Source organism: Oncorhynchus gorbuscha, linkage group LG10, assembly GCF_021184085.1.
Source record: "Oncorhynchus gorbuscha isolate QuinsamMale2020 ecotype Even-year linkage group LG10, OgorEven_v1.0, whole genome shotgun sequence".
Classification (NCBI taxonomy): domain Eukaryota; kingdom Metazoa; phylum Chordata; class Actinopteri; order Salmoniformes; family Salmonidae; genus Oncorhynchus; species Oncorhynchus gorbuscha.
Window position 1 is genome coordinate 73,811,442 of NC_060182.1, and position 25,623 is coordinate 73,837,064.

The 25,623-nt window shown below is 42.3% G+C and overlaps 1 protein-coding gene across 11 annotated transcripts in view; it reads right to left on the bottom strand.

The window, feature by feature from the left end:
- The window catches only part of LOC124046538 (kinesin light chain 1), a 37,835-nt gene extending 13,501 nt beyond the window's left edge, over window positions 1-24,334 (bottom strand). For 7 of the 11 annotated variants that reach the window (XM_046367006.1, XM_046367008.1, XM_046367005.1 and 4 more), the window contains exons 1-9: window positions 23,871-24,282; window positions 13,858-14,125; window positions 13,367-13,597; window positions 13,146-13,224; window positions 11,371-11,599; window positions 11,126-11,213; window positions 10,542-10,643; window positions 3,652-3,825; window positions 3,421-3,520 (exon numbers count right to left, since the gene is read on the bottom strand). In XM_046367006.1, the coding sequence (XP_046222962.1) occupies window positions 3,421-3,520; window positions 3,652-3,825; window positions 10,542-10,643; window positions 11,126-11,213; window positions 11,371-11,599; window positions 13,146-13,224; window positions 13,367-13,597; window positions 13,858-14,124 (1,270 nt within the window). In that variant the 5' untranslated portion in view covers window position 14,125; window positions 23,871-24,282. Of the gene's footprint in view, window positions 1-3,420; window positions 3,521-3,651; window positions 3,826-10,541; window positions 10,644-10,971; window positions 11,034-11,125; window positions 11,214-11,370; window positions 11,600-13,145; window positions 13,225-13,366; window positions 13,598-13,857; window positions 14,126-15,015; window positions 15,037-23,870 lie in introns of those variants that run through there. The other 4 variants (XM_046367002.1, XM_046367003.1, XM_046367001.1 and 1 more) reach the window with 4 other exon arrangements.
- Between the last annotated feature and the right edge of the window lie 1,289 nt (window positions 24,335-25,623).

Here is a 25,623-nt window from a genome sequence, read left to right on the forward strand (position 1 = left end):
ATTTAACTTCTTAGTGACAGGGGGGCAGTATTGAGAAGCTTGGATGAATAAGGTGCCCAGAGTAAACTGCCTGCTACTCTGTCCCAGACGCTAATATATGCATATTATTAGTAGTATTGGATATAAAACACTGAAGTTTCTAAAACTGTTTGAATGATGTCTGTGAGTATAACAGAACTCATATGGCAGGCGAAAACCTGAGACAAATCCAGGAAGTGGGAAATCTGAGGTTTGTAGTTTCATTTAAGTGATTGCCTATCCAATATGCTGTGTCTATGGGGTCAGATTGCACTTCCCAAGGAATCCAGCAGATGTCAACAGTCTTTAGAAAGTTGTTTGAGGCTTCTATTGTATATATGCCATTTAGCAGACGCTTTTATCCAAAGCGACTTACAGTCATGTGTGCATACATTCTACGTATGGGTGGTCCCGGGAATCGAACCCACTACCCTGGCGTTACAAGCGCCATGCTCTACCAACTGAGCTATAGAAGGATGGTGTCGAATAAGAGCTGTTTCAACAAGTGAATTAGGCCGAGGCCAATAGGTTGATTACTGCGCGGTCACGAGGGCGCGCTGTTCCTTCTTTTTCCTCTGTAATGAATACGCTATTGTCCGGTTGGAATATTATTGAAGATTTATTATAAAAAGAACCTAACGATTGATTGTAAACATCGTTTGACATGTTTCTACAAACTGTAATGGAACTCTTTTGACTTTTCGTGTGGATTTTGCACTCGCGCATTGTGTCTTTGGAATAGTGCACTAAACGCGCAAACAAAACTGAGGTATTTGGACATAAATATGGACGTAATCGAACAAAACAAACATTTGTGGAAGTGGGAATCCTGGGAGTGCATTCCGACGAAGATCAGCAAAGGTAAGTGAAGATTTATAATGCCATTTATGACTTTTGTTGACTCCACAATTTGGCGGGTAACTGTATGGCTTGCTTTTGTGGCTGAACCTGTTCTCAGATTATTGAGTATTGTGCTTTTGGCATAAAGCTTTTTTGAAATCTAACACAGCGATTGCATTAACCTGTTAAGCCTAGCCCTGTTTACTGCCCCTTCTGGAGGAATTGGGTACCCATATAAAACAGGATAAATTTTTGTCAAAAGTTGCTAATATATGCATATAAAAAATATTATCGAATAGAAAACACTCTAAAGCTTCTAAAACCGTTTAAATTTTGTCTCTATGTAAAGCAGAAGTCTCAGGGCATGCATTCTCCCAAAGTCTCTCGTCATGGAAAAAGTTGGCCCAACTTTGACGTCATCATATACGCCTTCCCAAACAACTACCGCTCTGGGAACAGTCTGTACGTGTTCAGCGCGAAGCCTGCTTTCAATGGGGCTTCTCATTGTGAGAATCGCGCGCTCACGAGACGTTGAGCGTGCCGAAAGGTCTCGGTCACGCGAAAAAAAAAGTGTACGATTATGCGAGCTCTGCTCCGGTGAAGTCTTTTCTTCAGGATCGATTAAAAGACGTGTGTGTTTCGCTTCGTCCTCACAATTGCTGTACACATTTATAACATATTAAAGCTTAATTATGAACATAGTTTGACAAGTTTACTCGACATATAATATATATTTTCGACGTTTTGGTGCGCATCCACTTGAATTTTGCCTACATTTCGACCGAAATGTGGCTATTTTGAGAACCGAAAGACGCAGACTTGAAAACTAAACGCTGTTTTGGTAAGTATAATCCCTTCCAGGTCTTTTGATGGAAGAACAGCAAAGGTAAGGGAATATTTATGTGTTAATTTTGGGTTTCTGTCGACTCCAAGATAGAGGAGGCATAATGATACATTTGGAGCGCCGACTCCTAGTATAGCCTAGTGAACTCAACCTGTAACGTTAAAAATAAATGTAACACAGCGATTGCATTTAGAAGAAGTGTATCTTCCTATACATATGTAAAACATGCATATTTAGTCAAAGTTTATGATGTGTATTCCTTGTTAGCTGACGTTATCTGCCGGAGCTATTTCATTTCTCCTGACATTTTAGTAGCATTTTTTGAACGATGCGTCATTGTAAACAGAGATTTATGGATATATATTGCAGATTATTGAAAAAAAAATGTACTGTGTAACATGTTATATTACTGTCATCTGATGAAGATTTCAAAAGGTTAGTGAAATGATTTTTTTTTTATCCTGCGTTTGTTGATTGCATATTTATTCCTACTTGGCTATGCTAATGAGCTATGTCTGCGGTGGTGGTTTGACATAAATATGTGCTATGTTTTTGCCGTAAAACATTTTAGAAATCTGACTTGTTGCCTGGATTCACAACGAGTGTAGCTTTAATTCAATACCCTGCATGTGTATTTTAATGAACGTTTGAGTTTTAACTAATACTATTAGCATTTAGCGTAGCGCATTTGCATTTCCAGAGCTCTAGATGGGACGCCTGCGTGCCAGGTAGGAGCAAGAGGTTAAGAACAAGTTTATCTTTAATTCTATGTAAAACATGCATCTTTCATCAAAGTTTATGAGTATTTCTGTTTGATGTGGCTCTGCAATTTCTCTGGATGTTTGAGGCATTTCTGAACATGGCGCCAATGTAAACTGAGGTTTTTGGATATAAATATGAACTTGATCGAACAAAACATACATGTATTGTGTAACATTGATTTCTGGGAGTGTCATCTGATGAAGATCGTCAAAGGTTAGTGATTAATTTGATCTATATTTCTGCTTTTTGTGACACCTCTCTTTGGTTCCTTTCTGTGACTAGTTGCTGACCTAACATAATGATATGTTCTGCTTTCACCCCCAAATGTTTTTATATATATTTTTTAATTGGACACTGTGGTTGGACTAACGAGAAGTATATCTTTAAAATGGTGTAAAATACTTGTATAGTTGAGGAATTTTAATTAGGAGATTTCTGTTGTTTTGAATTTGGCGCACTGCAATTTCACTGGCTGTTGGCGAGGTGGGACGCTTATGTCCCGAACAATCCCAGAAAGGTTAACTAGGCGAGTCAGTTAAGAACAAATTCTTATTTACAATAACGGCCTACCCTGGCCAAACCGGGACAACTCTGGGCCGATTGTGCACCGCCCTACGGGACTCCCAATCACGGCCGGAAGTGATGCAGCCTGGATTCGTGTTGCCTCTTGCACTGAGATGCAGTGCCTTAGACCACTGAACCACTCTGGCGCCCATCAAACAATAGATTGTGTGTGTGTGTGTGTGTCCGTACCAGAAATCACCACAAATATAGTAAAACAAGGAAAATTCTCACTCGTGGGGACATTTCCCAGGTCCCCACAAGGACAAAGGCTATTTTAGGTTTGGGGGTTAGGTTTAGGAGTTAGGTTTTAGAGAAATATTATGTTGAATGGAAATCAATTTAATGGCCCCACAAAGATAGCAAAACATATGCTTTGTGAGAGAGTGTCTTACCGTCTACAGAGCCAAACTCCCTCTCATGTGCGCGGGTAAGGATCTCTTTGTACAGAGTTTCAGCCTGCTTGAACTTCCCCTGCTTCAGGTAACAGGACGCCTTGGAGAGGAAGAGAGAGAATGTAAGAATATGATCTTCAAAAAGTAAGAAAATCTTCTCATAACTCGGTAGAAAATGTGCAGTAATTTTTCGAAGCCAGTGATCTCTTAACCCCTATGTGACCCTCTTACCAGATTGTTTTTGGTCTTGGCCACATTGGGGTCGTCAGGGCCCAGTTTGGTCTGGTAGATCTCCAGGGCCCGCTGGTAGTAGTACTCCACCTCCTCATACTTGCCCTGGTTCTGACACAGCAGGGCAAGGTTATTCAGCTGCTTGGCAACGTCTGGGTGGTCCTTACCCAGAACCTGGACATGAGGTGAGATGGGGAGGCCATGTAAATATAACAAAACAGTGGGCAATAAAGCAATAATGGGTCAGCTTCTCAAAGTAAGGGGGCAAGAAAGGAGTTAATCACAACAAAAAGAGACGGCCGGTGTTTTCCACAAGTACATAGAGTAGCCAAATAGAAAAAGTAGCCAGCCAGGCATCCCTGGGACGTTTTTTTTCTTTCCCCACTGGGTAAATTCCTTTTTTTGCAGAAGGAGCTCTATTTTGGTGGCCTCTGGTACATTCAAATGCTTTAATTCCATCAAAACATTCTAATGCCTTGATTCCATTTTTTTTCCTTCCATTTTTTTTACCTTTATTTAACTAGGCAAGTCAGTTTATGAACAAATTCTTATTTTCAATTAACAGTGGGCAGAACGACAGATTTGTACCTTGTCAGCTCGGGGATTTGAACTTGCAACCTTTATGTTACTAGTCCAACACTAACCACTAGGCTACCCTGCCGCCCCATTTTAGTCGTTTAGCAGACGCTCTTATCCAGAGCGTTTTAAAGTTAGTGCATTTATCTTAAGATAACTAGATAGGGGACAACCACATATCACAGACATAGAAATTATTATAATTTCTTTTTTTTTGAGGTGGCAGAACGAAGTGCTCGCATTGGGGTGTAGGAAGGTAGGGAGGGGCAGTTCCTATTGTGTTCCATAGGTAAGCACCATGGTCTTGTTGTGGATGCGAGCTTCAACTGGAAGATGGTGGTGTGTGCGGAGGAGCGGGGTGACAGAACTTGGAAAGTTTGAAAACCAGGCCGGCTGCAGCATTCTGGATAAGTTGCAGGGGTTTGATGGCACAAGCGGGGAGCCCAGCCAACAGCGAGTTGCAGTAGTCCAGACGGGAGAGGACAATTGCCTGGAGTAGGACCTGCGCCACTTCCTGTGTGAGGTAGGGTTGTACTCTGCGGATGTTGTAGAGCATGAACCTGCAGGAGCGAGTCACTGCTAGAACCGAGCCCTGTGGGACACCAGTAGTGAGAGTAAGTGGCGCAGACACAGATCCACATCCCCTTGTAGGAGGGCCAGGTAGGATGCAATCCAAGAGTGTGCAGTGCCTGAGACGCCCAGCCCTGAGAGGGTGGAGAGGAGGATCTAATGGTTCAGTGTCGAAGACAGCGGATAGATCTAGGAGGATGAGAACAGAGGAGAGTCAGATTTGGCAGTGTGGAGAGCCTGAGACGTCCAGCCCTGAGAGGGAGGACCTGATGGTTCACGGTGTCAAAGGCAGGAGATAGATCTAGGAGGATGAGAACAGAGGAGAGTGTGTCAACTTTGGCAGTGAGGAGAGTCTCCGTGACACAGAAGAGAGCAGCCTTGGTTGATTGACCCGTCTTGAAACTTGACCGGTTATGGTCAAAAAGATAGTTCAGAGAGAGATAAGGAGAAAGTTGATCAGAGACGGAACGCTCAAGTGTTTTGGAAAGAAAGGGATAGTGTATTTCAGATTCAATTTTCCATCTGAAATACAAAGCCAAATTGTTTTACCTCTCATATCGGAAAAATGTGTTGTGGCATTGTGTAGAAATACATGACTTTAACATTTTAACTACTGGAATATTATATTATCCAAGTCTATATGACCAGGACTATTTTTAAGTAAGACAACATTAAACCTTTACCAGTCTTCTCTTGAGATTAAAGGCTTATTTACAGTTTTAATGCAAGATATGAATTGCCACAATGTTTGTTCTTCATATTATGTACAGTACCAGGTTTGGACACGCCTACTCATTCAAGGGTTTTTCTTTATTTTTTAAATAATTTTCTACATTGTAGAATAATAGTGAAGACATAAAAACTATGAAATAACACATATGGAATCATGTAGTAACCAAAAAAATGTAAACAAATAAAAATAGTCACCATTTGCATTGATGACAGCACTCTTAGAATTCTCTCAACCAGCCTCATGAGGTAGTCACCTGGAATGCATTTCAATTAACAGGTGAACAGGTGTACCTTTGGGGTGGCAGATAGCTTAGTGGTTAAAGCATTGGGCCAGTAACCGAAAGGTTTCTGGATCGAATCACCGAGCTGACAAGGTAAAGATCTGTTGTTCTGCCTCTCCCCGGTAGGCCGTCATTGTAATTAAGAATTTGTTCTTAACTGACTTGCGTAGTTGAAGGTTAAATGAACAAAAAAATGTTAAGTTAATTTGTGATTTTTTTTTTCTTGTGTTGTGACAAGGTAGGGGCGTTATACAGAAGATGGTATTTTACCAAATAGGGCTAAGTCCATATTATGGCAAGAACAGCTCAAATAAGGAAAGAGAAACAGTCCATTATTTTAAGACATGAAGGTCAGGAAATCTGGAAAATTTCAAGAACTTCAAACAAATCAGGCGCTATGATGAAACTGGCTTTTAGGAAGACTGCCACAGGAAAGGAAGACCCAGAATTACCTCTGCTGCAGAGGAGAAGTTCATTAGTTACCAGCCTCAGAATGCAGCCAAAATAAATGTTCAGACGACATCGACTGTTCAGAGGAGACTGTGTGAAATCAGGCCTTCATGGTCGAGATGCTACAAAGAAACCACTGCTAAAGAACACCAATAAGAAGAGACCTTCTTGGGCCAAGCTACACGAGCAATGGACATTAGAAATCTGTCCTTTGGTCTGATGAGTCCAAATGAGATCTTTTAGTGTCTTTGTGAGACGCAGAGTAGGTGAACATATGATCTCCGCATGCGTGGTTCCCACAGTGAAGCATGGAGGTGATGGTGTGATGGTGCTCTGCTGGTGACACTATCAGTGATTTATTTAAAATTCAAGAAACACTTAACCATCATGGCTACCACAGCATTCTGCAGTGATACGCCATCCCATCTGGTTTGCGCTTAGTGGGACATTCATTAGTTTTTCAGGACAAAGGACCCAAAACACACCTCCAGGCTGTGCAAGGGCTATTTGACCAAGGAGGAGAGTGATGGAGTGCTGCATCAGATGACCTGGCCTCCACAATCACCCGACCTCAATCCAATTGAGATGGTTTGGGATGAGTTGGACCGCAGAGTGAAGGCAAAGCCGCGAACAAGTGCTCAGCATATGTGCAACTCCATCAAGACTGTTGGAAAAGCATTGCTCATCAACCTGGTTGAGAGAGGGCCAAGAGTGTGCAAAGCTACTTTGAAGAATCTAAAATCTAAAATGTATTTTGATTTGTTTAACACTTCTTTGGTTACTACATGATTCAATGTGATATTTCATATTATGACGTCTTCACTATGATTCTTCAATGTAGACCATAGTAAAAAATAAAACATGATTGAATGAGTAGGAGCCCAAACGTTTGACTGGTACTGTATTTTATTAAAACAAAAAAATGAAGTAAACAGCCCACAATATTTTGAAAACAAATTAAACTCTAGTTTTCCAGGTTTCCGTTTTTCCACATTTTATTACGTTACAGCCTTATTCTAAAATTGATTTTTTTGTTTTAATAAAAAAAAGCTCAACCCACACACACACACACACACACACACACACACACACACACACACACACACACACACACACACACACACACACACACACACACACACACACACACACACACAATGCAAAAACAGCTTTAGACATTTTTGCAAATGTATTAAAAATAAAAAAACAGAAATGCCTCATTTACATAAGTATTCAGAACCTTGCTATGAAACTTAAAATTAAGCTCAGGTACATCCTGTTTCCATTGATCATCCTTGAGATGTTTCTACAACTTGATTGGAGTCCATCTGTTGTAAATTCAATTGATTGGACATGATTTGGAAAAGCACACACACCTATCTATATAAGGTCCCACAGTTGACAGTGCATATCAGAGCAAAAACCAAGCCATGAGGTAGAAGAATTGTCCGTAGAGCTTCGAGACAGGAATGTATCGAGGCACATATATGGGGAAGGTTACCAAAATATTTCGGCAGCATTGAAGGTCCCCAAGAACACAGTGACCTCCATCATTCTTAAATGGAAGAAGTTTGGAACCACCAAGACTCTTCCTAGAGCGCCAGGGTTCCTCTGAGGAGATGGACAACCATCTCTGCAGCACTCTACCAATCAGGCCTTTACGCTATTGGCCAGACAGAGGCCACTCTTCAGTAAAAGGCAAATGTCAGCCCACTTGGAGTTTGCCAAAAGGAACCTAAAGGACTCTGACCATGAGAAACAAGATGCTCTGGTCTGATGAAACCAAGATTGAACTATTTGGCCTGAATGCCAAACGTCACGTCTGGCATAAACCTGGCACCCTCCCTTCGGTGAAGCATGGTGGTGGCAAGATCATGTTGTGGGGATGTTTTTCAGCGGCAGGGACTAGGACTCTGGTCAGGATCGAAGAAAAAAAAGGAAAGGCTCAAAGTACAGAGCTCCTTGATGAAAACCTGCTCCAGAGCGCTCAGTACCTCAGACTGGAACGAAGGTTCACCTTCCAACAACCCTAAGCACACAGCCGAGACAACAAAGAGGTGGCTTCGGGACAAGTCTCTGAATGTCCCTGAGTGGCCCAGCCAGAGCCCGGACTTGAATCTGAGTAAACATCTCTGGAAAGACCTGAAAATAGCTGTGCAGCGACGCTCCCCATTCAACCTGACAGAGCTTGAGGATCTGCAGAGAGCTTGTAGCGTCATACCCAAGAAGACTCAAGGCTGTAATAACTACCAAATGTGCTTCAACAAAGTACTGAATAAAGGGTCTGAATACTTATGTAACTGTGATTGTTTTCAAATGTATTAAAATGTAAAAAACTATTCTAAAAACCTGTTTTTGCTTTGTCATTATGGGGTATTGTGTTTAGATTGATGGGGGAGGACTATTAAATCCAATATTTAATCCATTTTAGGCTAACGTAACAAAATGTGAAAAGTCAAGGGGTCTGAATACTTTCCGAACGCACTGTACATTACATGGGACGTGCATATTCACAAGCTTCATGCTTCCTCTCCCTCCTCCATGTAAAGGAATTTGACTGCAACCAGAGATCTGGATATAATGACAAGATACTCATGTCTCCACCCTAACAATGGGAGTCGTTGTCCCAAAGGCGGAAAGGCAGGCGACAAGCTTAGGTCCACCATAAGCCCATAGAAACGTACCGGGCTTATTCCGGATATATTTTGGCGCGATTGAAACCTCTCGCTTCGCCTCTTCCTCTCTGCTGCGTTTCCCTGTCATTGCTCACTTTGTGAACGACAGGCACCTGTCCCATCAATAGATCGCTAGAAGATGCATATAATTAATTTTAGCGGGAGAGGGCTCGACGGACTAGAGAATTCAAACTTTTAAGTGAAAAGTAGCCTAGTTCAAATGAAGTGGAAAATGTAGCTGGCTGAAAATGGGTCTGTAACCGGCTGATTAGCCGACAGCCGGTGCTTATGGAAAACACTGGACGCCATCCCCATTACTTTGGATTGAAGAACAATCTCACTTCTGTCCTTTGTTTACTGGCTAGGCTAAATATCATAAGAGAATAAGAGGGGGAAGTCAGAGCAGAGCTGGAGGAGAGGCATCACAAATGGGTTGGGCGAGGACAGAGAATGGAGCAGAGGGCTAACGCTGTCTCTCTGTCTGACTCAGAGAGACTGGGAGTTAGGAGTGAGACACACTGCTCATTAGCAGGGAAAGAGTGCCCTTCCCTCCCTTCTATGCAGTGACTGACAGAGGCTTACTGATGAGGTAGACTAGAGTCTCTCTGATTGATGGTTTTTGTCTGAATGATCAATAGTAAGGGGTTTTCAAAGCAACCTGTGCTGCTGGATGTGTACAAATCTCACTTCTCCTCTCTCCTGTGAAATTTCTAGGTAAATTTGAAGAGTTTACTGTAAACCTCATTAAAAGTATAGGATTTCAATACAAGACAGCAAGGTCTGGGTGATATATTGATTGAGTTTTATTGAGGAGAGTGATGCCTTTGAATTCGATCCAGGGTTAGTGCCTGTTACTGGGGTACTCTGTAGAGAGAGACCCTCCGTCCGCCGCCTCCTTCTAGTCTTCACCCATAGGGATAAACCAAGGACTCAGGCAGCTCATACAGTGGGAAAAGCAAAAGCTATAAAAAGAAAGAACTGCCAGGAAAATTCCTCCTGCATCAGCAACTGTCTTCCTTCCTCTGTTGCGAAAGCTGGGTGGCAAATCTCTAACCTTGAGAGAGAGCTTTATCAGAGTTGAAGTGGATAATATAAATAAAATGTCTCAGCTGTCCTTAAGCTCTGTGCTCTCCAGCACAGGAGTCGTCATGTCAATCTTAGCACAGAGGGAGCATGAGGGGAAAAGGCACAGGGCGAGAAAGAGAGAGAACGCGAAACAGAAAGGGAGATGGATAAATAGAGAGACAGCACTTTGCATCTCTAGGACTGCTGAGTTTCTCCTTTATAAACATCCAATTCTGCACAGTCAAATATCATGAACCCTTTCCAGGACTCAACTCTCTCCAAAGTTAGAGTTCCTCTGAACAACACAAAACTATAGGGAGGCTTGGGAGAGGAGGGGGTGATTACAGGCGGGAAAATACACAGAAGATAAGTAAAACATTTTTTTAAATGTTTGACAAAGAAGAAAACTTTCCAAAGAACTGAAAAGTCCTTTGAAACTTGAGCATGATTTACTTGGAGAGGAGCAGGAATCCAGATCATTCTGCAGTATTAGCACTCCATACCCACAATGCCTTGTGGTGACATATACCCTCAGACCCACCTTCTCCCGGATCTCCAGAGCCCGCTTGCAAAGGGGCTCCGCTTCCTTGTACTTCCCCCGTTTCCCGTAGAGCACAGCCAGGTTGTTGAGTGTAGCAGCCACCTGAGAGACAGACACACACACAGTAATATAAAAAGATCATGCTTGAGACAGCCTCAATCATCTGTGCCCGTGTGTAGTAGTGAGTGACTGCAAGACTCAACCATGGCAGCAGAGTGCAATTGATTTGGTGAATTAGAGGTGTGACCGACCGACAAACAGGGGAAACAGGAAGTGATTACTGCTCTGTAATTATATCCCAAATCAGCAGGATGAATCTCCACAACGTGCACATCACTCAGCCCACCAGACCACAGAGGGGCACACAGTGACCTTTAACTGGAGTGGTCTGGTGCCCACATGGAGGCTGAAAGGGTAGAGAGAGCCTAACCTCTGCTGCTCTGAGTCTGCACTGAGGGAACTGGATGTCCAGGGAGAGTCAGAGACACAAGCCTGTTGAGGTCGACACAGTTAGTGGACCTGCCTGCCTGGCTGGTTACAGACATACTGCTGAGACACAGAGATTGATGAGAAACATCACTCACCGCTGGATGGTCCCTGCCCAGAGTTTTCTCCCTGATGGCCAGGGCGTCGTTCAGCAGGTTGGCTGCCTCTTTGTATTTATTCTGGTCCCTGAAAGAGGAGAGCGAGAAAGAGAGAGAGAAGCCATGGAGCATGTTAACGTTGTTTCTCTGACAATGAGGTCAATTACCAGTGTAGTATAATGACTACAATTGACTCACACCGAATACCAACCATCCCCACCCCAGAGCCCCTCCTCCAAGCTGACCTGTAGACCAGGGCCAGGATGTTGAGCATGGTGGCCACGTCCGGGTGGTTGTGTCCGGAGGTCTTCTCCAGGTCCTCCAGGGCCTGTTTGCAGAGGGGCACGGCCACCTCGTAGCGGCCCTGGGAGGCGTACTGGATCACCAGGTTGTGAAGGGTCCTGAGGCGGGCCGGGATCTCATAGCCTCCCTGCTGGGCTGCTGCTGCTGCTGCACTACCGTGGGGCTGCTGGACTGGAGACACAGAGCAGGGGGGCAAGGGGTTAACATATCAATTACTCACATGGACTATTCAGTCAAACACACACTATTAATGTTGGACTGGAGAAACAGACACTGGAAGTGTCTCATTAGACGCCCACAGCTCTGTATCACCTCTCAAGGAGGGACAGTGGGCTGAAGAAGGAGTTGTCCTCTGCAGTAAGAACACTCTCCACCACACAGGAAAAGGGCCGGTATGATACCAGTATGGTGATACTAGTTAGAATCACCACAAGGAAACAAAACGCAGTGGATTTCACTTCTTTAGGAAAACAGCCGTGATGTTGGAAACAAACATTATGTTGTCATCTAGAGTCACATTTACTTTCCAAGCTAAAGAACCCAATATTTTACATACAGCAGGTTTTTAAAGGACAAAAAAGTTTGGTCTGCTTTGTATTTTCAATTTTGCCACGGGAAAAATATTTAGATACTGATATCATCCTGGCCCTACACAGGAAGTATCAAAAATGTCTTGCCGGAAAAAACTGATCGCAGGTGTTCAGTTGACTCGCACTAGAGTGACGAATCCTATCGACATGCATGGCCAAACCAAAGATATCCACTTGAAAAAGCAATGCACACACAGCAACTATGTAAAAACATACAATCCACCTTTAGCCAGGGCCCATTGTACCAACTCCAGCACCGCACTGATAGGGACCAAAGAGCCTACAGTCTGGACAGTAGAGGAGTCTAACCCACTTCACTATAACAGTACCAGCCCAGGACCATGTCATACAGACACAGAAGGCTATCTCAGTTAGCTCTGCTTCATGCGGCAGCTGGATTAATGTGAGCATACTCAGGATCATTTGATGATGTGTTCCTCCCCCGCTCTCTGGAGAGCTTCCTGGCACTACCCACTCTTCCCTTTGATCCTCTCTTTCCCTCTCTCTCCCCCCTCAGAAACACAGATTAAAATTAAGTAATAATATCCCCAATACAAACACAACAAAGGACTAGAGATCCTGCTCCCATCTCCCTCCCTCCTCCACAGCCCTATCTGCATCTCATTAGCTCTCTATGCGGTGGAGCAATTCCTGAAGACCAAATTGTAAAGATTTAAAGTGCACTAATGTAGATATGTACTGATATGTCTTACTTCATTTGTTGGATGTGGTTCTGTGTGGGATCATTATACGATATGGTAATGTACGTTGGATCCCTTTTGTTTAATTTTGTCCATAATGATCTGCTTAAATGGGGAGTGGTTGTCTGTCTCTGTGCCTCAGATCCTCTCCTATAAATGCTGGTTGCTAGAGTGAACCCAACCTGATGCCTGTGTGATCTGGCTAAGTGGGTCCATTTCCATTTGGCCTGCTACCACACTCAACCATCTCTGTCTAATAGCACTGTAAAGCTCAAAGTGATCAGGCCTTTCAGACCAACAGGAGGAGAAAGTAGTTAAAGAGGGACCAGTCAATGTATTGAGGGAGTGGGGAGGGAAAGTGGGAACGAGGAGAGAGAATGGGAGGGGTGGAACGGAGAGACATGGGGATATGAAGAAGGCACTCACTGCCAGGAGGTTGGTCATCCTGGTCGTCTGGGAACAGATCATCCAGATTCTCTTTACTGGAGTCAGAGTCCTTCTCCTCCTAACAGAGGAAAACAGAGAGGGCAGATGATTGTTATTGTCATTTAGAGTAAACCAGACAGATGAAAAGCAGTGGGGTGTGTGTGTGTTTGCATCAGCCTGCTTGTGCGTGGGCATGTTGTGTATGGTGTGGGTTAACTCACTGATGGCGACAGATCCTCGTCGTACTTCTTGAGCTGGTTCATGAACTCCAGGTGTTTCTTCTCCTCCTCCAGCTGAGCCACGCTCTGCTCACTCTTCTGCAGCTTCTGCTGGGTGCCCGCCAGTTCGTCCCTCAGCCACTGGTTCTCCTGGCACAGCCGACGAACCTGTGCCCGCAGCTTCTGCTTCTCCGACTCCACAGAGCTCAGGTGGCCCGACAGCGCCATCATCACCTGGGACAAACACAGCAGGGGAACAGGGGTAGTGGTGAGGCAAGGGGTCGAGGAAGAACACTGAGAACACTGGATGTAAATTAATGGATAATCCTCTGTTTCAGTCTAGTTTACTGACACTCAGACCATTGAAGTAGTAGATGGCTGTGGGTTCTCCATCTCGCTGTCTAATTTGCAGGTTAATTCGATCAGATCCCAGAGGGCTCTATCTCCAGCTCCCCCAGGTCCAGAGGTGTGTAGCAGACAAACAGTGTACTGACCTGTGCCTCACTCAGGCCCAGCTCCAGCATCTCCAGGGACTTGCGGATCATGAGAGACTTCTCCTCCACCAGGACACCCTGGTTTTCCTGCTTCAGGCAGCGCAGCGTGCCCAGCAAGCCCTCCAAGATAGAGTTGTGCTCCTGCTTCAGAGCCTCCAGGCCCTGGATCACCTGCTTGGTCCTGGAGATGATCTCATCCTGGGACAGCTTCTCCCCAGGGTCTTCCTCCTCCTTCAAACACACCATGGTGGACATGTTCTCACGCATCCTGTACCAAACACAAAGAAGAGGAATGGGATTTAGTTGTCAGAAGTACAGATACCCTGGCCTAGGTACATTATAAATATGCTGTCCCTTTAATTCAGTGTCGCTAAATTCATTAGCCCTACACTATATTTGTTTACATTTACATTTGACTGTATCCATTGTGTTTGAGACTCAAGACACTTTTGCTTAAAATAACTTCTGTCCAGGTCCTCCCGGGTGGTGCAGTGGTTAAGGGCACTTTACTGCAACACTAGTTGTGCCACCAGAGACTCTGGGTTCGCGCCCAGGCTCTGTCGTAACCGGGAGGTCCGTGGGGTGACGCACAATTGGCCTAGCGTCGTCTGGGTTGGGGAGGGTTTGGCCGGTAAGGAAATCCTTGTCTCATCGCACACCAGCGACTCCTGTGGCGGGCTGGGCGCAGTGCGCGCTAACCAAGGTTGCCAGGTGCACTGTGTTTCCTCCGACACATTGGTGCGGCTGGCTTCCGGGTTGGATGGCGCTGTGTTAAGAAGCAGTGCGGCTTGGTTGGGTTGTGTATCGGAGGACGCATGACTTTCAAACTTCATCTCTCCCGATCCCGTACGGGAGTTGTAGCGATGAGACAAGATAGTAGCTAATAAAAAACAATTGGATAACACGAAATTGGGGAGAAAAAGGGGTAAATTTCATAAATAAATAAATATTTTAAAAACAACTTCTGTCCTCACGGCTGGGCGGGGTATTACATTTTATCATCAGACAGCCTTTCCAACATCCACTTTCGTCGAGCCCATCTCAATCAATATGCTCCTCCGTGCGTCTGCATCGGGGAAATCACTAGTTTTGTTGAACAAAGCGTGCTTATCAACCAATGACACACATACAGGCAGGGATTTAGTGCTGAAGACAGACCTTGATGTTCGGTAAGTCGAAAAAGAAAGAAGAGTGTGGGCAATGTATTAGAAGACCTTCTGCTCCGACTTCTGCCTGTTCAAACACAGAGCCAAGCTGAGGTATTGATGACGTAAATAACCTTGGACAGAGGGAGCAGTGGAGCATTCTGTACCACAATGTTTGAGAAATGCGCTTTCACTGGCAATTCCAGGCCCCTCCCAAATCATTCTCCTACCTGGCGAATAAACTTTTATTTCAATAAATAGACGTAAAGGTCCAACTCAAAGACTATCACCACATAGATTGATTTACATTGTGCATTTTAGTCGTTATGCAGACGCGTCAAACGCAATTAGGGTTAGGTACCTTGCTCACGGGCATAGACAGATTTTTTTACCTAGTCGGCTAGGATTGGAACCAGCAACCTTAAGCCTGATTCACACATCAGAAACCTGAATGAATAAATAAAAAATATATATAAAAACACTAGGCCTATAGGCTATGCCTACGCTGCGTTGTATGCCACTCCCTCGTAAATATGAGCTGAAAAAACATAGGCTGTAGTTGTTTTAATGGAAAAGCCTATGTGCATGTTGTCATCAAAATTCTAATCTTCAGTGGCGGAATTCAAACTATCCTTTTGTGAGGCGCAGCCGGGAACTATGTAGATGGTGAGTGGTGGGATCGATAAACCAGAATTGGAGGATCCATCATCGTTTACATTTTTGGAACATTTAATAGTGCGTCAACAGTGAAGAGACGACTCCGGGATACTGGCCTTCTAGGCAGAGTTGCAACAAAAAAAAGCCATATCTCAGATTGGCCAATAAAAATAAAAAATGAAGATGGGCAAAAGAATAGACACTGGACAGAGGAACTCTGCCTAGAAGGCCAGCATCCCGGAGTGGTCTTTTCACTGTTGACGTTGAGACTGGTGTACTGCAGGTACTATTTAATGAAGCTGCCAGTTGAGGACTTGTGAGGCGTCTGTTTCTCAATCTAGACACTCTAATGTACTTGTCCTCTTGCTCAGTTGTGCTCCGGGGCCTCGCACTCCTATTCTGGATAGAGCCAGTTTGCTCTGTTCTGTGAAGGGAGTAGTACACAGCATTGTACGAGATCTTCAGTTTCTTGGCAATTTCTCTTCATTTCTCAGAACAAGAATAGACTGACGAGTTTCAGGTTGAAAGGTCTTTGTTTCTGGCCATTTTGCGCCTCTAATCGAACCCACAAATGCTGATGCTCCAGATACACAACAACTAGTCTAAATAAGGCCAGTTTTATTGCTTCTTTAATAAGCACAACAGTTTTCAGCTATCCTAACATGATTGCAAAAGGGTTTTCCCACGATCAATTAGCCTTATAAAATTATAAACTTGGATTAGCTAACACAACTTGCCATTGGAACACAGGAGTGATGGTTGCTGATAATGGGCCTCTGTACTAATCGGCATGGCCGATTAATTAGGGACGATTTCAATTTTCTCACAACAATTGGTAATCGGCCTTTTTGGATGCGGATTACATAGCAATCCATGAAGAAACTGTGTGGCAGGCTGACCACCTGTTACACGAGTGCAGCGTCAAAAGGACATTGTGGCTGAAATGAGCCAGGGTAAGTTGCTAGCTAGCATTAAACTTATCTTATAAAAATGTTTTAAAATCTTCAAATAATCACTAGTTAACTACACATGGTTGATGATGTTACTAGATTAACTAGCTTGTCCTGCATTGCATATAATCAATGCGGTGCCTGCTCATTTATCATCGAATCACAGCCTAATTCAACTTTGCCAAACGGGTGAAGACTTAACAAAAGCTCATTCCCGAAAAAAGCACAATTGTAGCACAAATGTACCTAACCATCATCATCAATGCCTTTCTTAAAATCAATACAAATAAGTATTTTTTTAACCTGCATATTAAGTTAAAATAAATGCATGTTAGCAGGCAATATTAACTAGGGAAATTGTGTCGCTTCTCTTGTGCTCAATGCAAGCAAAGTCAGGGTATATGCAGCAGTTTGGGTCGCCTGGCTCATTGCGAACTGTGTTTCTTCCTAACAAAGACCGTAATTCATTTGCCAGAATTTTACATAATTATGACTTAACATTGAAGTTTGTGCAATGTAACAGCAATATTTAGACTTAGGGTTGCCACCCATTCGACAAAATACGGAATGGTTCCGAATTTCACTGAAAGAATAAACTTTTTGTTTTCGAAATGAGTTTCCAGATATAACCATATTAAATGATCAAAGGCTCGTATGTGTGTTTATTATAATTAAGTCTATGGTTTGATATTTGATAGAGCAATCTTACAGCGGTTGTAGGCAGCATTTGCATTTGCGAGCAGCTCTTAGCAATGCTTGAAGCACAGCGCTGTTAATGACTTCAAGCCTATCAAGTCCCAAGATAAGGATGGAAATACTAAAGTGACTATAAGAACATGCAATAGTCAAAGGTATATGAAATACAAATGGTAGAGAGAGATAGGCGACGCGTCATAATTCCTATAATAACTACAACCTAAAACTTCTTAACTGGGAATATTGAAGAAGTTGGAATATTGAACCACCAGCTTTCATATGTTCTCATGTTCTGAGCAAGGAACTTAAACATTAGCTATTTTACATGGCACATATTGCACTTTTACTTCTCCAACACTGTGTTTTTGCATTATTTAAACCAAATTGAACATGTTTCATTATTTATTTGAGACTAAATTGATTTTATTTATGTATTATATTAAGCTAAAATAAAAGGGTTCATTCAGTATTGTTGTAATTGTTATTACAAATACATTTTTAAAAATTAAATAAAAATAATAAATCAGCCGATTAATCGGATTCGGCTTTTTTTGGTACTCCAATAAATCGGTATCTGTGTTCAAAAATCAAACTCGGTTGACCTCTACTCTGTACGCCTATGTAGATATTCCATTTTTTTTTTAAATCAGCCGTTTCTAGCTACAGTAGTCATTTACAACATTAACAATGTCTACACTGTATTTCAATTTTATGTTATTTTAAAATGGACAAAAAGCTTTTCTTTCAAAAACAAGGACATTTCGATGTGACCCCAAACTTTTGAATGGTAGTGTAAATACCAGTCCTCTTACTTTTGGGAACTTTACAGTCCTATGGATCAAACAACCATGAAAAAAGTTAGGCTCTCCCCCCTCAGTTAAGCACATCAACAACAAGATCAACAACGAATGCTAGCCAGAGCAAGATTAGCTAAAAAGGGAATTAGATAAACCCTTTCAAACATTTTCAGATAGTTGGTCGTCAAAATTGCACTGATTAACGATGGGGAATAGTAGCCTGCTTGTCCTTCTGCTGCTTGCCTGCCAATGCATGCTTGTCCCAACCCTCATTTTCACAACTGAATGGGAACTCTCCTGCCTGCGCGCCCATTTGATCAATACCAAATACATTTGATTGGCAACTAAGGGTGCGTTCGTAAATTGCCTCAAATGTGTCAGAGTACGCTGTTCGTAAATTCCGAGAGTTCAGAGCACACTGCACTATTGACACTGGATGCTCTCGACGAGAGGTAGGGTTGATACGAGCGTTCCTTACAATGGCAGTCATGCACCCAAGCTAACTAGCTAAAGTTGGCTAGCTTGCTAGCTACTTTCAGACACAAATGAGAGAACACCTCACTCTGACCCTTTTAAGCTGGGTGGACACCACATGACAAAACTCAGCGACGTTAGGATTTTGAGTGTGTGTTGCCAACGTAGTGGTGCGTACACTAAACGATGTGGCACATCGTGTGTGACAGTGGTCACACACTACAAGATTCTTCAGTTCTTCAGATTCTCGATACCATGCTGTTTCGAAGACATTGTGATTTGATTTAACGCAGCTATGAGCTGTGGCTCAAAACAGACTCAAACGTTCAGTCAGACATTCACGCTTTCCATACAGAGCTGAAATATCTAGCCAACATTTTACATTTAATGTTGTTTATGAACTCCAGAGATGTAAAAATTTGACACTGGCTTTGGTTGAAGGCAAGTAGAAATGCATACTCGTAGTAGTCATTGCTCCTGCTCGAGAGTCTACACATACTCTGTGATGCGAAACAACGGCATCATCTCACTGGCCTCTTCTCTGGCGAGCTCCCTTTTGCTATTGCTGATCACCATTCTCAAAACTTGTTGTACATCTCACATTACAAGAGAATTGCAAATTTTTTGCAGATAAAATCAAACATGTTTGAAAATATTGGGACGTCTGGGACTGTTCAAAGACGAGATCTCTAGCCCTTAGATTGGGTCTTTGACCTGTTCACATTAAACAAGTGTCCGTGATGGCAGCGCACCCCGCACAAGTAGTCAACGACATGGGGATTTAGTCTCCGATTTCAAAAACTTGTCTGGGACAGCATAGCTGGATAGGCTGTTTACATGTTATCTAGCGCGTTAGTGACTAAATGTGCTGCTGGCGACAATTTAATGTCATCAAACCACCACAGCTATCCCCATTGTGTCTGTGCCTCGATCTAGGTTGAGCAAAACTAAACATGGCGGTGTTCGCTTTAGCAATCTCACATCTCAAAATAGGGCTACTTAATGTTAGATTCCTCACTTCCAAGGAAGTCATAATCAATTAACTAATCATAATATTGATGTGATTGGCCTGACTGAAACATGGCTCAAGCCTGATGAACTTACTGTGTTAAATGAGGCCTCTCCTCCTGTTTACACTAGTAACTATATGCCCTGTGCATCCCGCAAAGGCAGAGGTGTTGCTAACATTTACGACAGCTTAAACCCCAACCAAGGATTATCAAAAATGGGCCTTTAAATTCTCTGACAACCCAAAGATTCCTAGATGCCTTTCCAGACTCCCTCTCTGTAGATGGTTTGTTTGTAAGTTGTACGTTTCGGTGTTCCTCGAGGTTCCGTTTTAGGACCACTGTTGTTTTCACAATATATTCTACCTCTTGGTGATGTCATTTGGAAATGCAATGTCAACTTTCACTGCTATGAGGGATGCTAGTTATAGGTCCCAAGAAACAAAGAGATTGGATGTTGGATCTATCCGGCTACCCTAATCAGGCACTAAAAAACGGAAAGTATTTGGTCAATAACAAAAGTTTATCTCAATACTTTGTTATATACCCTTTGTTGGCAATGACAGAGGTCAAACGTTTTCTGCAAGTCTTCACAAGGTTTTCACACACTGTTGCTGGTATTTTGGCCCATTCCTCCATGCAGATCTCCTCTAGAGCAGTGATGTTTTGGGGCTGTTGCTGGGCAACACGGACTTTCAACTCCCTCCAAAGATTTTCTATGGGGTTGAGATCTGGAGACTGGCTAGGCCACTCCAGGACCACTCCTTCGTTGCCCGGGCGGTGTGTTTGGGATCATTGTCATGCTGAAAGACCCAGCCACGTTTCATCTTCAATGCCCTTGCTGATGGTAGGCTTTGTTAATTTGGTCCCAGCTCTCTGCAGGTCATTCACTAGGTCCCCCCGTGTGGTTCTGGGATTTTTGCTCACCGTTCTTGTGATCATTTTGACCCCACAGAGTGAGATCTAGCGTGGAGCCCCAGATCGAGGGAGATTATCAGTGGTCTTGTATGTCTTCCATTTCCTAATAATTGCTCCCAAAGTTGATTTCTTCAAACCAAGCTGCTTACCCATTGCAGATTCAGTCTTCCCAGCCTCGTGCAGGTCTACAATTTTGTTTCTGGTGTCCTTTGACAGCTCTTTGGTCTTGGCCATAGTAGAGTTTGGAGTGTGACTGTTTGAGGTTGTGGACAGGTGTCTTTTATACTGATAACACGTTCAAACAGGTGCCATTAATACAGGTAACGAGTGGAGGACAGAGGAGCCTCTTAAAGAAGAAGTTACAGGTCTGTGAGAGCCAGAAATCTTGCTTGTTTGTAGGTGACCAAATACTTATTTTCCACCATCATTTGCAAATAAATTCATTAAAATTCCTACAATGTGATTTTCTGGAGAGAAAATTCTCCATTTTGTCTGTCATAGTTGAAGTGTACCTATGATGAAAATTATAGGCCTCTCATCATTTTAAGTGGGAGAACTTGCACAATTGGTAGCTGACTAAATACTTTTTTGCCCCACTGTAGATGCTTTTGTACCCGTTTTATTCTAGCATCTTCACAAGGTCCTTTGCTGTTGTTCTGGGATTGATTTGCACTTTTTGCACCAAAGTACGTTCATCTCTAGGACACAGAACGAGTCTCCTTCCTGAGCGGTATGACGGATGCATGGTCCAATGGTGTTTATACTTGCATACTATTGTTTGTACAGATGAACGTGGTACCTTCAGGCGTTTGGGAATTGCTCCCAAGGATGAACCAGACTTGTGGAGGTCTACAATTTTTTCTGAGGTCTTGGCGGATTTCTTTTAATTTTCCCATGATGTCAAGCAAAGAGGCAGAGTTTGAAGGTAGGCATTGAAATACATCCACAGGTACACCTCCAAATGACTCAAATTATGTCAATTAGCCTCTCAGAAGCTTCTAAAGCCATGACATATTTTTCTGGAAGTTTCCAAGCTGTTTAAAGGCAGTCAACTTAGTGTATGTAAACTTCTGATCCACTGGAATTGTGATGCAGTGAATTATAAGTGAAATAATCTGTCTGTAAACAATTGTTGGAAAAATGACTTGTGTCATGCACAAAGTAGATGTCCTAACCGACTTGCCAAACTGTAGTTTGTCAACAAGAAATTTGTTGTGGTTGAAAAACAAGTTTTAATGACTCCAACGTATGTAAACTTCCGACTTCAACTGTAACTGTCAATAACTTAATAATAAAACATCTGATTGGCTCAGTATATGTTTAAGCAAAATAACACCATATGAGGCATAAAAAATGCATAGAACTGCAGGAAATTAGCTTTAAAACTGCAACAAAAAAATTATACTCCATTGAAAAATGTATAGAATGGCAGAAAATATGCTTAAAATGCAAAAATGTCTCAATATCGCCAAGATGGGGGCCTCTAAAATTCTCTACAATTAGCCGCGTTGATGGGCCAGTGACATTTATCAATATATTTGCATGCATTTACATCCCCAAAAATAAATGCTAATTAGCTTATAATGTGGCTATCATAAAGAACTACAAATGCCATGACCTTGACAAGACTGCCAAATCTCTAGATTAAACTAACGTTAGCTAAATGTAGTAATGAATAAATTGGCTACATTTCTTTAAAAGGACAATTATGTGAACTGTCTTGTGCAAGTTTAAATTGACACAATACCTGTTAGCAATGGTGTGCAGGATGTGCAGGAGCTTGCTGGGATTTGTAGTTTTGCATGATACCTACTTTGATGCTAATTAATATTTTCAAATCTGAGAGTAAATAGATCCGGATATATTGATAAAAGTCCCCTTGTCCAAGAGAGTTTTACATGGTTATCAAAACATCACGCCAGGGTAAGCCTACACGAAAAATAGTCCTTATTTTAAGTGTTTCTAAAATCCACTATGGGAAATATTAATGATGGAAAAACAATTGGAACCATTTCCCTGCTTGACGGCTAGGTTTTATAACACCTCCACTATAGCAGAGAAAGCAAAAACCAATCAGTGAAAAAGAGGAACATACACAGTGCTTGTACTGGCGAACATTCTTGCATTAAAATGAAGAGATTATGTAAGACTACTCATAGGGAGCAAGGATACTGAGAGAAACGTTCCCACCCAACCAGCCACCCCACACTGACCAAAACAGTGTCTAAAACAACAGGCAGGGCCTTCAGTGTGTGTGTGTCATTGTTCTATGCAGCATCCACAATTTATAGATGGCAGCTTCCCTTGGGCTCCAGTCTAAGGGATTTGCATTGTTACTTTGCCCTGGGGCATCTTCACACGGAGGACAGAATCTAACAAGGCCATTTGACTGCACTGGCCCTGTCCTCCTCACACTGACACTCAGGCCAGGACATAAATCAGTGTGTGTGTGTGTGTGTGTGTGTGTGTGTGTGTGTGTGTGTGTGTGTGTGTGTGTGTGTGTGTGTGTGTGTGTGTGTGTGTGTGTGTGTGTGTGTGTGTGTGTGTGTGTGTGTGTATAGTATTACTTCAGCTGTACTATTCATCCAAAAATTAAGAGAAAAAAATACACAAAACATCTGCCAGCTCTGAGACTCCATGATAGTGGCAAGTTCCTCAGTTCCATGCAGCCTAGTAGAATTCACATTCACAGCCACCTGACTTTCAAAACCCCAGCTGCCAACCCAAATACACTGGGTTCAGTATCCCTAGTCACCACAGCGTCTACATACTCCTGATCAACACAGACACACTTTCAGAGGGCACAAGAGTCCTCCTACAGAACAGCCCTCCTGAATTTCAATGACAACCATCAACGCTTGGCAAGCAGTCACAGAAAAAAACAGTAGCTCAGAGGTTGAGGAGAACATATATCTAGCTACTGTAGACACAGATACTTGGCCAACTGAACTGTTGTTTTCATTAAGGTCCCCTTCTCGGTTATCTAATGAACTATTCGTATTCTATAAATAGAGTAATCGGTAGTACCTGTTAAGTGTGCTCAAACCTAGCTAGCTGCAGTTTTAGTGCGTGGTTTCTGTTTATAACAGATACATTACTGTAGTTAGCTAGCATAAACTTCCTGAATACTCCTAACAACCTAATCTCAGGATAAATAAATAACAAGTGTACTGTAGCTAGCTAGCCACATGCTGTACGCAACATGTTATAATTTCTCAGATTAATTTACTTCTGTTGAATTGAAAGAAAGATTGCGTTAACTAGATGCAATGATATCGGTAACAGCCTGTTCGGCATCTAACTAGCTAACGTTAGCTGGTTGTCAACATTAGCTGCCACTGACAGACAATCCCAGCCAGTCAATCTTACCGTTCTATTGAACATCCGTTGCCCCAAAGTAAAGTGTTAGTCCGACTTCAATCTGATTCAAAACTGAAACGTTGTATACCTCAAAGACCAAATTATTAACTGTTTATTAACTTAGCTCAGCTAACCTAGCAAACTATTTAATATCTTGCCCTTGTCTTCCTTACTGACCGGAGACACCTAAACCAATGCAGTTTAGCTAGCTAACCTTAACATAGCTGTCACGCCGCGAATTTGATTGTTTATCGCTGCATGATCGGTGACTACATACCAAAGTAAGTCAAGAGATTGCGAAACAAAAAGGACATATATTCGCCTGTGTTACATGCTCTTTCAAGTTAGCTAAATACACGAGCTACTTTTAATTTCATTTAACTACCCAGCTAGGTCTAACATTACTAGAGACTAATTTAGTAGGACTAACGCTGTGCGAAAATGGCGTTGCCTTCCTCGCCACCCAGCTCCCTTCCTTGATCATGATGTCATCATATTTAGATTAAAGCGGCAATTAGGAGTAGAAACATGTACAAAACGTATCAACGCCACTGTTCTTGTAAAAAGATGAGTAATGGGGCTGGAGAAATGTACCACTCTCAAATTCATAAACAAAGCTATGGATGCAAGGACCGAACAGCCATGATTTCAAAATTACCGTTTTAATCATGTTTTGAGGTTTTATAGTGTTCGTTTACTTTGTTTATAAAACTTGTAGTAAACAAAACTTATATTTTGAGTTCTGATTTGGTAGGACAGTTGAAATAAGCTCATGGGTCAGTCAAGACTCAATGGGTACATATCATACATTTGTAAGTCCAAAAACGGATGTATAAACTGCTGATTGCTCCTTTAAAGGGGAAGCGACAATAACATTGCGACAATGCCATCGATTGTTTACTGTAGCACATATATATATATATATGTATATATATTAATAAAGTGTCGTCATCAACATGTTGAATTAATAAAATGTATATGCACAAAAGCTCTATCATACAATCAATCAACTCCATAATTTTGATTCGATTCAGTACCAGTCAAAAGTTTGGACACACCTACTCATTCAAGGGTTTTTCTTTATTTTCCCAATTTTGTACATTGTAGAATAATAGTGAAGACATAAAAACTATGAAATGGCATATATTGAATCATGTAGTAACCAAAAAAGTAAAACATATACTTTATATTTGAGATTCTTCAAAGCAGCCACCCTTTGCCTTGATGACAGCTTTGCACACTCTTGGCATTCTCTCAACCAGCTTCATGAATTAGTCACCTTGTTAAAAATTAATTTGTGGAATTTCTTTCCTTCTTAATGCATTTGAGCCAATCAGTTGTGTTGTGACAAGGTAAGGGTGGTACACAAAAATAGCCCTATTTGGTAAAAGACCAGGTCCATTATAAGGCAAGAACAGCAACAAATAAAGAAGGAGAAACGATAGTCCATCATTACTTTAAGACATGAAGGTCAGTCAATAGAGAAAACTTCAGGAACCTTGAAAGTTTCTTCAAGTGCACTCGCAAAAACCATCAAGCCCTATGATGAAACTGGCTCTCATGAGGACCGCCACAGAAAAGGCAGACCCAGAATTACTTCTGCTGCATTGTATATGTTCATTAGAGTTACCAGCCTAAGAAATTGCAGCCCAAATAAATGCTTCACAGTGTTCAAGTAACAGACACATCTCAACATCAACTGTTCAGAGGAGACTGTGAATCAGGTCTTAATTTATTATTTTCCTTTTATTTAACATTTATT